At 55.1% G+C, this 12262-nt stretch overlaps 1 protein-coding gene across 10 annotated transcripts in view; it reads right to left on the reverse strand.

Annotated features, from left to right (window-relative positions):
* Positions 1-4411: 4411 nt before the first annotated feature.
* The window catches only part of MLXIPL (MLX interacting protein like), a 32504-nt gene continuing 24653 nt past the window's right edge, over positions 4412-12262 (reverse strand). For 4 of the 10 annotated variants that reach the window (XM_057487231.1, XM_036887306.2, XM_036887303.2 and 1 more), the window contains 8 exons: positions 9513-9682; positions 7644-8190; positions 7131-7424; positions 6863-6978; positions 6651-6770; positions 6385-6512; positions 6223-6303; positions 4412-5151 (listed from right to left, as the gene is read on the reverse strand). In XM_057487231.1, the coding sequence (XP_057343214.1) occupies positions 4740-5151; positions 6223-6303; positions 6385-6512; positions 6651-6770; positions 6863-6978; positions 7131-7424; positions 7644-8190; positions 9513-9682 (1868 nt within the window). In that variant the 3' untranslated portion in view covers positions 4412-4739. Of the gene's footprint in view, positions 5152-5357; positions 5567-6179; positions 6304-6384; positions 6513-6650; positions 6771-6862; positions 6979-7130; positions 7425-7643; positions 8191-9512; positions 9683-12262 lie in introns of all 10 variants that reach the window. The other 6 variants (XM_036887309.2, XM_036887305.2, XM_036887304.2 and 3 more) reach the window with 6 other exon arrangements.

Raw genomic sequence — 12262 nt, forward strand, 5'->3', positions numbered from 1 at the left:
TGGATGGACCAGTGTGTGTCAAGATCAAAAACAGAAGGAAAACCAGGAGGTGGTTGCAAGGAACCAAGAGGGAGGTAACAGGGCCTGGACCTAGGAGTGCCCAAGGGTGTGGAAAGGAGGTTGAAAAGCAGATTTTATCAAGACATTTTTTAATTTTGAAATAATTATAGATTCACAGGGAACTGAAAAAGAAAAAAAAGCAATAAGGTTCTGTGTACCCTTCACCCAGTTTCCCTCAGTGGTAACATCCCACATAACTATAGTGCAACATCAAAACCAGGAAATTGGCATGAGTACAATCTAGAGAGTTTATTCAGATTTCACCAAAAAATATATTCTGAAAGTCTAATTGATAGAATCTGGATTAGACCCACTTGGCTGGGGAAGGAATGTTTCCAGAACAGGTGTGATCTGTGGGTCGCCCAGCCCCGCAACCCAGAAGGAGGCAAAATACCAGGGTCAGGGCGCGTCTTCCAACAGGGCAGGCCCTTTTAGCCTTTGGAGAGGCTGCTCCAGAGGCTAGAAGACAGACACACCTGCAACGTCGGATGAGGACGTTGCAGATCCAGTCAGAGAACAAATGGAGGGACCTCATTACCTTTTTTGTCCTGGGGAGGTGGAAATTGGCATGGACTCAGCTGTGGGCAATAGGGTGGGGAGGATTGGGAAGGGGTGTTCAGAACATTCTGGGGCTTTTCCTCCTTAATTTGCTATTAGAAATATGCAGGTCCAGCTATGAACCACTTCACCACCTAGAGACAAAGCTATACTTTAAAGAATTTCATTCATCAAACATTTTGCATGTGGCATTTAATGCTCCAGGAGCTCTGCATTTAATCTTCTCACATTCCTGTCCTACAGATTAGCAGACTGATGATGCTCTAGGAAGTGCTCATTAAGTGACACTCTTCATACAGGTAAAGCATGCCTGGGGACTCATGCAGGTCTGTCACTCCAATCTACTGATGTGGGGACAAGGAGAAGCAAGAGTAGGGCTCAGCTGTGGGCTGCTCAGTCGAAGCTACAAGGTTCTCTCACATCATGAGTTCAGCTGATCTTTAGAGTGGCTTTAAGACAGGAGATGCTATAAAATAACTTGAAGCAGATGAAAAAAGCTAGGCTCAAATTAAGTACCTAACCCAAGGTGATCAAGGAAACAAGGGACCGAACCCAGACTCAACCTGGGGTCTGCTATATTCCAAGATCCACACACTTCCCACCTCGCCTCTCCACTGGGGTACAGCCTAGTTCTTATCCTCAAGTGTTGTAGGGCCCAGTTGGAAGCCAAGGCCAACAAATGACACAAGGCAGGACTGGGAAAGCTGGGCAGGCCAAGAGGGGACATTCCCCAGTGGATTCTGAGGGACGGTGAGACTTGGCTGTACCTTCAGGGGTAGATATTTAGGTGATGTGGAGGGTAGGAAGGAATTCTGGGTGGGAAACAAGGCATGGGCAAAGGTGTGCAGGTAGAAGTAACATTTCTATTTAGAAGAGAGTGACATTGCCAGCTTGTCTGGGGGAGTGTTGCAAATGATCCTGAGGAAAGGATGCAGTGGGAGGGGGATGGAAAAGCTGAGGCCTCCTCCCTCATGGGCTGATTATGGCTTGCAATGGTAAAGCAGAATGATGCATCCAAAGGACCACTAGAGGTTCAGGACTCCTTGGAATGTGAAAGAAGGGTATATAGAGAAATGAGGCTGGAGGGGTAGTAAAGCCCAGGCATAAAGCACCTGGAACATCTGCTCAGAAACCTGGCCTCATGGGAGGGAAGCAGGAGCCAAAGAAACAATGGGAAGATAACTTCAATTTGCAATTGAAGATCCACCTTGCATTGATCAGAACCCTCCCTGCCTCTGGCCTCTATGGTAGGTGAAATTTCCTCACTGCTGAAGTGGTGTATCCCTTAACAGCTGCTCCTCAAACTTAAATGTGTGTTTGAATAACTTGGGAGGGGGGCTTTAAAAAATTTTCATGACCAAATCCAGTCTAGACCAACATTCTCAGTGTGGACCCTGGACCAGCATCATTAGGAATGCAAATTCTTAGACTCCATCTCAGAACTGCTAACTCACAAACTCTGGAGGTAGGCGCCCAGTAATCTGTATTTTAAAAAGCCCCCGAAGTGATTTTGATGCACGCTTAAGTTTAAGAAGTGCTTATTTAAATAGCTTGAGCCCCAACCATGTTATTTGCAGCTCAAAGCTTCTATTACAGTGGTTCTTAACCTTGGCTGCATACTGGAATTACTTTAAAAATGCTGATGTTTAAACTCCACATCCAGGGGTTCTGATATGATTGGTCTAGACTGGATTTGGTCATGAAGATTTTTGAAGCCTCCCTCCCAAGTTATTCAAACACACATTTAAGTTTGAGGAGCAGCTGTAAGGGATACAGGAGGTTAATGCAAAAGTATATGTAAAAGGGTGATGTTGTGTTGGACCATAGTAGTGGACGTGGGGATCGATGTTTACAAGTCACCTGGTCAGGCCTTGGTAACAGATACCACAGGGCAGTGGGCCTGGGGAGTAGCCAAAGATAACTGCTCCTAACTTGCACAAGTCTCTGGATGGGGGCACCTTTCCTGGGATTGGGGAACATGGAGTGGAACAGGCTTGACAGGGAAGACTGTGGGCCACAGTCTTGGAAGTTATGGGTTCTGTTTTGGCCCTTTCAAGGAACATTCAGAGGGACAGGTCTGGGTGGCAGTCAGATGTGTGGTTGCGTAGCTGTAGGGGGAGAGCAGGGCGGATACAGAATAGAGGGTCCTCAGCAGAAAGGCTGAAAAGGAGGGCATCACTCAGGGCTTGCCAGTGAGAAGGGAAGTGGGCTGAGGAAGGGACAGGCGGAGGAAGAGGGTCCCGCAGGATCTGGGAAGGCACTGTCGGGGAGAGGGAAGGAGAGCCTGGGGCGAATTGTGGATTCTCAGGGACAGGGTGGCTCAAGAAGGAGGTCCAAGGGCTGGGAGTTGGGCAGGGGGGAGGCAAGAACAGCACTGCAGAGTGGTCACTGGATTTGGCAAAGAGGGAGTCAAGTGACCTCAGTGAGAGCAGAGGCAGTGCAGGGGTGAGGCTGGGATGGAAGGGGGAGGAAGAGCCCAAAGGCAGGAGCTGGGGGGCAGGAGGAAGAGAGAGCAAGTGTAGACAACTCAAGAGAAGGTGGCATCTAGAAAAGGACACACGGTCAAAGGGGTGTATTATGGGGTCAAAGGGGTGTATTATGGGGACCTTCCCGGCAGGTATGAGTGGGTGAAAACAGCAGAGCGCAAACTGCCAGGCTTTTACCTTTCAAAGAGCCACTTCAAACCTCTGTCTGCAGCAGCAAATGGCACTTAAAGCCTGGGTGGCCCTGTCACCCGCACAGTGAGGAGTAGTGACTAAAAGTGGAGACTAGAGTCAGTCCAGGTGGGTATCCTGGTAATTATCTTTGTCTGTGCCTCAATTTTTCATCTGTAAAATGGAGGTGATAATTATGATAACTCTTACACAATGTTACAGGCCAGGCACTTGTTTTAAGTGCTTTATATTTCCCATTAAATCCTGACAACTGGCCTATAGAGGTAGGCCGTGTGAGGACTGAGTGGGTTATACACACGAAGTGCTTAGAAAGGTGTGTGGCATGCAGTAAACACTAGGTAAGTTACCACAGTTGTTACAGTTGTTATTCTACGTGAATGAAGTAAAGTAAAAGTCCCAGGAAGACTTCGTGCTGATACTCCCTGCATATGTCTCTGGAAGTGCTGAGATGTGAGAGGTCAGAGTCATCAGGCTGGAAGGTCAGCTCCACAGGGAGGGGGCTCCAGCAGGGAACAGAATCCCCCGGGGCTGAGCCCATGGCCTGGCACACAGTAGGCCCTCAGGAAATATTTGTTACATGGATCACTGAAGTATTGAGGCCATTTCCCCAATTGCCCATCTGAAGTATTGGTTTCTTCTAAGACATCCCAACCTAGCAGCCGGAGGAGGGATGCTCTGCCTGTACAGCTCACAGAATGGGGAGGTCACTCCAGCCCTGCTGCAGCACCTTCTCCTTCTGGGTGGTTCCAATGGGAGGCCCTGTCACTTCCACTCCTTGGTCCCAGCTCTGCCCTCTTCCTAGTTAGAAGGTGGCAAGCCTCCCTGAATTTTCTCCTGGCTGCAGAGGGAGCATTTCTAGGATGAGTGCCAGTCCTCTCTTGCCTGGATGACAGCAACAGCCTTAAACTGGCATCCCTGCCTCTGCCCTTGCCCCACTGTGTTCTCAATACCCAGAGGGATCCTATTTAAAAGTTACATCTGATCTTGTCCCTCTCCTACTCAAAACCCCCAGTGGCTTCCAACTTATGGGAAAAGCTAAGGTCCTTTCAAGGATACCTCTCACTGCCAAATGGCTCTCTCCAACCCAGACAGAGAAACACGCTGACAGTCCCCACCAGTTGTTCTTATTGGTCAATAATTCTTTATAAAATATACGCGCACACTCACACACACACACACACAAGATGGCTGCCCTGGTTTGGCCAACCCCTGCCCTGCTCTCCTGGGACCAGACCTTCTTGGTCTCACCCAGGGATACCATCCTGCAGCTCCCCAGGCTCTCAGTGAAGGAGAGAGAGAGGAAACCTTTTTTGCTTCTCCGCTTGAAAACAGAGGCCTGTGCCCTATCTGTTGGGGAGCAGGTGAGAGTAGCGGCCAAACAGGATCATCCCGCTCCTCCTTCCATCTCCCTGAGTCGCCAGCTTAGGCCACCAAGTGTCATAGTCACTAAGACCTTGGGATCTTCTTCTGGTTTAAGCTTCCCCATTCCCATTTTGCAGGCTGAAAAACAGAGGCCCAAAGAGGGAGTAAGAGTCCCCCAGGCCACAGCATTAGTCGCTGGTAGAGCAGGGACCAGAACTCAGCTCTTCCTGGCTGCTGGGAGGTAGGAAGAGACTTGGGCCCTGCTTGAGCCTCAGGAAAGGGAACAGCCAGGGCCTCAAGCAGGAGGGGACTGTCTAGAAGTTGCCCAGGGAAAGCAGCCCCTGGGCAGCTGGGTGAACAGCAGGGTCCGTCCAGCCCTATAAAGGTTTGCCAGGGGAGCCCTCTGTGACTGCCCGTGCAGCTTGCTCGGGTATACGGCTCGGGTCCGTCAGGATACTGGTAGAAGTGCTCAGCTGGCGAAGGGAGTTCAGGACAGCTGGGAAGAAGGAGAGAGGAAGAGACCTCTGGGGTCAAGGCCTTACCCTTGGGTGCTGAAGACAAGGGGACTGGGGAGGGACTAGCTGGTAAGACTGTCGGTCCCTTCTTGGCCCTCTGTCTACAGGTGTCCTGGTAGCCAGAGGACCATCCCGGGGCCGTGATGGGCTGGCCCAAACCCTAGGCTGTTTTGAAGGCAGGCCGGACCTGGCTGGGGTCTCAGCAGAGTGGAACCCTCTGTCCTGTGGCCTGGACATTCCAGTGGGCAGGCAGATGGCTCACGTACTTGGCCGGAGAGCAGGCAGGGAGCAATACTGGTCCAGCCAGGCCAGTGAGGTCTGGTGGAGGCTCTGCAAGCTTGTTGTGGACACCATCCCATTGAAGGACTCAAACAGAGGCCGAATGAGGATACTGAACTGGGCCCAGGTCAAGGAGCAGGACTGTTGTTCAGCTGGTACCCTCACTCAGCTCACGTGTAGCCTTGACACCTGGCCCAAACCAGGAGGAGGGCCTGGCCACTGTGGAGCCTACAACCCTGAGGCCTCCATGGCAGCTGCCCTCCCCTCCTGCTGAGGCCCACCCACCTCTCTGGTTTTCAGCCCCCTTCCCAGCTCCTCCATGGCCCTCATCCTGGGCTAGAATATGCCCCATCCCTGGGCTTCCTGCCCTAGCTCTGTTAAAAACTTGACCAGGTAAGGGAGTGAGAAGGTCCCTGTCTCCTCTAGGGCCTGCCCCACTCCCACCACTGAGTTGTTCAGCTTCTCCCAAACTACCCTTGGGACTTCCTGTGGGCAGGGCTGTGGTCCCCTCACCCAGGGGCTCCTCCCTCAGTTTGCCTCTGCTCCCAGCTCATCACTGGGCAGTTCTGCTGGCCAAGCTTCCAAGGGTCTGGGAGGAGGGGCCAGAATGAGAGCTCCCTCCCCTGGGAGCAGCCCTGAGGCCCTGTGCGGCCTGTGGAGCCGAGTCCTGGGTCAGGTGCAGCCTGGTCTGGCTGCAACAGTCACCCTGCCCCTGGACCAGTGAGGATACTACCCAGAACTTCCAGTTGTGCAGGGTCCGGGTGCGGACGTACTCATCAAACATGTCTCGCATCTGGTCGAAACGCTGGTGTGTGATGGGCACCCCAGTAGCAGGCAGCTGCTGCTGGCACAGGCTGGAGGCATGGGGCAGGTCAGGGACCGGGGGTCAGGCGGCATGTGCCCCTTGCCCCAGCACCTGCAGGTCCCCTGCCTACGTAATGGCAGTGTTGAGCTCCTCTATCTGGTCCCGCAGCCGCTGGGCCTCCTCCTGCATGGCTGCACGCTCCTGCTGCAGCATGGCGATGTACTCGGCCGTCTTCTGCAGGGTGCTTGCCTTGCTCACCTGTGGGTATCTCCAGTGTGGGCTCCTAGATGTGACCCTACCCCGGGACCCATGGAGGCACTGGGGTTTGGTCTTGGGGAGGGGGCTCACAAAGGGACCCCGTGGCTCTGGGGGTGCCAGCCTGTGCTGGGGGCTCACCTTGAGGCTGGGCTGGGTGCTGAGCGTGCTCACCAGCCCGTGCAGGGTGTCAAACCCCAGCTTGATGTTGAAGCGCCGCTTCTGCTCTGCAGAGATGTGTGTGATGCGCCGGTTCTCAGTCTTGTGGGGGCAGAGAGTGGGGTGAGCCTAGGAAGGAGCGTGGGAGGAACTGGGGGTAGCCAGCAGATCTTAGGGAGGAGGGAGGGTGCCACCTTGTTGTTGTCTTGACGGCCCCTGCTTAGGATGGGTTGAGGGGGAGAGACATGCACACGCAGAGTCCCAGGGCCTGGCATGGAACTGAGCTCCCCAGAAAGCCTCCGCTCACCACCTGTGGCAGGGACAGACAGACCCACAAACAGACAGATACAGGTTCTCCTTGCCCTATTCCTCTTATCTTGGCTCCAGATATAGCACCCCCTCCCTTTTTTCTTCCCCTCCCTCCAACCCCAAGAGTCCCCAGTCCCTGCAAGCCCTCTTTACCGCTGGGTGCTGGGGGCGAGAGCCGCTCCGCTTTGGGGACAATCAGGGGCCTGGGAGGGGCCAGAGTAGCTGGGCCTGGAGGTGGCCCAGGAGGTATGGGGGCTGGGGTTGGGGGTAAGAAGGTGCAGGGGAATTCAGGGACCATCTCCTGCTGGGGTGGAGAAGGGAGGAGAGTTGGGGTGAAGCCCCTGGGCTCACCCTCCCCTCCCAGTGCCTGCCATCTTACCGGGGACTCTGGGGGCTGGAGAAGGGCACTGGATGCGAGTGGCGGTTCCAGGGCTTGCTCAGGCTTGGCTGTGCACAGGCAGACGGTGAGGGCTGCTGGTGCTGGCCCTGCCCCACCATGTCCGCTCCCCTCCCACAGCCCAGACCACTTTTGGGTCCCTAATTCCTCACACTCTTCCCTTCCAGGTGAGCCTGCTCCTTCACCTTCACCCTCTGATCCCACAGGCTCCCCACTTTGCATTTGGTCCCCAACCCCCTCTGCTGACCAGCCCCTCCCCCCCATCTCACCTGCCCTGAGCAGCTGTGTGAGGCAGGGGGTGTTGCCTGCGGCAGTGGCAGTGGGGCTGGCAGTGGCTGGGGCCAAGGCAGGGGGGCTGGGCTTCCGCCCCCTAGGGGACAGGGTGGGGGGCTTGCCTCTGGGTGGCATTCCTTGGGGCACTGTGACATGAGGCCCAAATGGGGGCTCCAGATATCCTGAGGGTAGAAGGTCTATGGGGAAAGGGGCAGGGGCAGGGCCTGGGCCTGGCTGTGGGGTAGGTGGGAAGGCTGTGGGAGCAGACAGTGGGGACACTCCGGGGGCAGTAGGGATTGTAGGGAAGGAGAATCTGGGAGAGAAGAGAGGCTCTTCCTGCAGCAAAGCAGGGGGAGGAGCCACGGGAGGGAAGGGGGGTGGGAGACAGGGCTCCAGGCCAGGCCCCTTGGCAGGGGCAGGGTATTGGATGAGGGGTGGGGGTGCTGCAGTGGGTGGGAGCTTGGGCTTGGGGTCTTCAGGAAGGAGGAAATCAGAGCTCAGGAAGGCACTGGAATCCAGGGGACCAGGGCAGCTGCTCCGAGCCTGGTTGTGGGGACAAACAGAGAGTAGGGGGAGAGCTGGCTTTCGCAGCCACCCAGGCAGCCTCCTGCCCTGGCTGAGCTCTGGACCGGGCACTGTCTGAAACAGGAGAAAGGGTCCCTGGGGTCCCCTACACACACCAAGGGAAATTATAACCTAATGAGGGGAAGGAGTGGATACATGTATGTACAAATTAGGCATGAGAAAGAGTATCAGTCTCCTAAATGACTTATCTATCTATCCACCAACCCATCACTAACCCATCCATTTGTCCATACTCCATTCACCTACCTATTTGTACACTCACCTATGGGCTAGCTCATTTATCTATCTCTCCACTAGCCCACCATGTATTAGTCCATTCAGTAATCCATCCAACCATCTATACTTCATTCACCCACCACCCCATCCATAATCCACCCATGTATCTACCATCTGTACATTCACCAGCCGTTTATCCAGCCACCAACCCATTCATTGATCCATAAAACTATCATCTATGAATCCATGCACTAGCCCATCCATCCATTCACTTAACCACTCACCTACCAATTGAGATAATATATATGCCTATACACATATATATGCATATACTCACCAACCCATGGAAATATCTACCCCATCTGCAAACCATCTATCCAGTCACCAACACACCCATCCACCCATACATTCCTTCATTCATTCACCTGCTCAGTCACTGGGCCACCATTTACCCAGTGTTGTTAATGTGTTTGACCTGTGCCAGTTATGGAGGATGCAGTAGCAGGCAAAACAGAGCCCTTCCAACCTAGTCTCGTTGAGGAGACAGACTTGACAACAGTGAATTACAATAGCGCCTGAAAAGTCCCATCATGGAGGAAAAAGGCATCTGCCCAGCAGCAGGGAGGCGATATCTGGATTGAACCTAGGAGTTCCTGAACCAAAATGGTAGGCCCACTGTTTCCTAAACACACATGTCCAGCTTTCTGCCTCCATGCACTCGGTCCCACTTCTCCCATCTGGCCTGCCCTCTTCTGGTTTCTTCTTCTGTACTGGTCACTAAAGCCCAGAACACCCCCTTCTCCAAGAAGCCTTCCAAAGCAACCCAGGTCTCAGAGGTGCCCTGCTCCATGCTCATCTGCCCTCAGCCTCCCTCCCACAACCATCTTAACCAGCTGGCTTCACAAGGGCCTTTCCTCCCCAGCTGAATTGTGCCTTCCCGGGGGGCAGAGATGGGTCTCTCCCCCCCACCAGTCCCCCTCAGCCAGGGAGTACCTTGAATACATCCTGAGCCCTGGACATGGCAGCTGAGCTGGGCGGGGCTGGGCAGGAGGGGGTGAGCTCACCTGCAGGTGGTCATGCCCTGAGAGATGGGTCATGCCTGAAGAGGCAGGGGGCACCTCCGAGCCCAGGGTCCCACTGCTAAAGAAGGGGTCAGCCATGGGGCCAAAGCTGGGGGGCTCTGGGAAGTTTGAAGACGTGGGCGTCTGTGGGGGGCGATAGCTGGTGAAGAAATCTGCAATGTGGACACACAGGGCACAGCAGTTAGGGCTCAGGCAGAGGCTGAAGGCAGGGGGAGGAGAGCGGGCCTCATGCCCTGTCCCCAGGCTGGGCTGACGGTAGGGGTAGGGTGGGGGTGTCGGGGGAGGGGGGGCTCCCACAGGAGATTGTGAAACTGAGTTTCTGTCACATTCAGGGGAAGCAAAACAGGGGCTCCAGTGGGATGGGTCTCGAGACGGTGGCGGGGACTGCGGGGGTGTGAGCAGGGCCCAGGAAGCAGCCTCCCACTGAGCTCATCCTGGCTTGTGAGGCCGCCTTCCCCATCCCCGCCCTGGGCACTCTTGTCTGCTCCGGTTACCAGCTCTCCTGGGGCCATGGAGGCAGGGTGGAGGTGGGGGGCAGTAATAGCAAGTGTGGGGAGCGAAAGGGTGGGGTTCCTAGGGGAGGAAGTCTGGGATGGGGAGAAGCCCCAGGGTGACAGGAGGGCAGGGGGTGAATCAGAGGTGATAGGGCTCAGGAGATCAGTGGGTCAGAGATCAGTTGGTTTGTTGGAAGGCCAACCAGTGGGACCTCAAGGGCAGAGCCCAGGAGTGGGGCAAGGGGCTAAGAGGGTATTAGCAGAGGTCAGAAGGTAGGCTCAGAGAGGAGGCAGGAATGGGGGATGCTGGAAATCCTGGCACAGCTGCCAGGGAGGGGACAGCCAGATTGTCTGGGCTGCAGGTTGTGTAAGCCCCAGTCTATTCTGGTTTTTGGGAAGCAGCTGCCTGTGGCCTAACCACATCCCGGGCCTGGGTGCCACCCGCCTACCCGCTCCCTTCCGGGCACCTTTCTCTGACCCTGACCAGCTTTTGGTCTGTACCAGTTCCCAAGGCCTCCTGGTCCGGCCAGACCTGGCCCCAGTGGCCGTGGCTGGACCGAGGTGGCCCAGCCAAGGGAGCTGGTTGGGTCCCTCTTCCAGAGCCACCTTGAGGGAGACCTAGGAATGGGACAGATGAGACCTCACCAAACCCCCAGCCTGATGGAAGTAAAACCTATGTGTGCACCTCATGTGACCCCGGGGCCCGTGTGTCACTGGGCAATTGGCCCTGCATGTGTCAGTGTGTGGTCTCATGCAGCATCTGTCTGCCTCCTTGTGTGTCCATCCTACCATCTATAGCTCTGTCTGGGTCTGTGCACCTGCCCTGATGTGGGGTGCTAGGGCATATTGGCTGTGTGGTGATGCATGTGTATGTGTGTCTTTCCTCAGCCACCTGATCGAAAGGAATCTTCTTGCTACCCTGCTGTGTGTCTCCCTTTAATGGGCGGATGGATGGTAGAGGGTAAACAGTCACTGATCCTCTGCTCCCCAGCTCCCAGGGACCACCAGCCTCATCACTTGGCCCCTTAAGGCCTGGCCCCAGGATGCTGAGGGTCCCAGAACCTCTCACTGCTCACTGCTGCCGCCCAACTGCCCGGGGCTTGCTTGGTGAGTTAATGGAGCAACAAGGCCAACTTATCACCAAGCCACCACCAGCCCCTTGCCATAGCTTGTCCTTGATTGTCCCCACTCTGCCTTGAGAAAAGTTGCTTCCTCAGTCACGCACTGAGCCGGAGTCCCTTCCTGAGCCCCTCTCTTGCCCCAGCTCCCTCCTCTTCCCTGCACACTCCTCCCCAGACCTTTGCCTATGAAGCCCCCTACCTCCATAGAGTTCAGGCCTCTTCATTGGGTTTCCTCTCAAGTGAAGAGCTCTTGCAGACAATCAAAGCTCAGGCCCTGCTGCCTCCTGCCCCCGCCCTGGGCATGGAGCACTTGAGGGGCCACAATAGCATCCTCCTCTGCATGACCCACATCCCCTACCAGAGGTTGCCCATGCTCACCCCCCGCCCCAGCAGCCACTCAAGGCTGAGGGAAGTTGCTTCCTAGCCCAGGATGGGGACAGTTAGGCTCCTACCTTGGCGGGGTCTGTGTGCCCAGATGGGGCAGCTGCCCTCCCAGGCTGCTGTGCTCTCAGGACACTGCCATCAAAACTTCTGCCCCCACAGCCCCCACCCCTGCCCAGGGCTGCAGCGGGGGTGGGGGGGTAGGGGAGAGGTTGGTTCCTCATTCCCTAGTCCCTGCCCCACCTCTTGATGACAGGCTCAGGACCCTGTGGGGAAGGCATGGAGGGGTTGCCAAAACTAAGTCTTCACCCCAGAAACCCCCCTTTTGCTCCCTGGGCCTTGGCTGAGACAAGCTAAGCCTCCATGGCTACGTGATTCCCGCATGGCTCCAGAGTCCCCAAACCTATGGACACTGGGGTTGTCTCCAAGACCCACAGAGAAGCGAAGGGAGCAATGTGGGCAAGAGCTGTGAAAAGACACGTGTGTCCATGTGGACTTTACAGACATGAGACTCTCTGGACGTACATGAAAAACCAGTACCCTGGTGGCCCTAGGGGTCAGGAGAGGGAGGCAGGGAAACAGCCTATTTCAAAAAAAAATGCTTTACAAGATATAATTCCTAGGATTTTCTTAAAAACAACATAGGAGGGATGAAGTGGGTAAGGTCTAGATGAAATAATACTGGCCAAGAGTTGAAGTGTGTAATGGTTACATGAAGGTTTATTGAACTCTCTCC

Source organism: Manis pentadactyla, chromosome 10 (assembly GCF_030020395.1).
Source record: "Manis pentadactyla isolate mManPen7 chromosome 10, mManPen7.hap1, whole genome shotgun sequence".
In the NCBI taxonomy this organism is placed as follows: Eukaryota; Metazoa; Chordata; class Mammalia; order Pholidota; family Manidae; genus Manis; species Manis pentadactyla.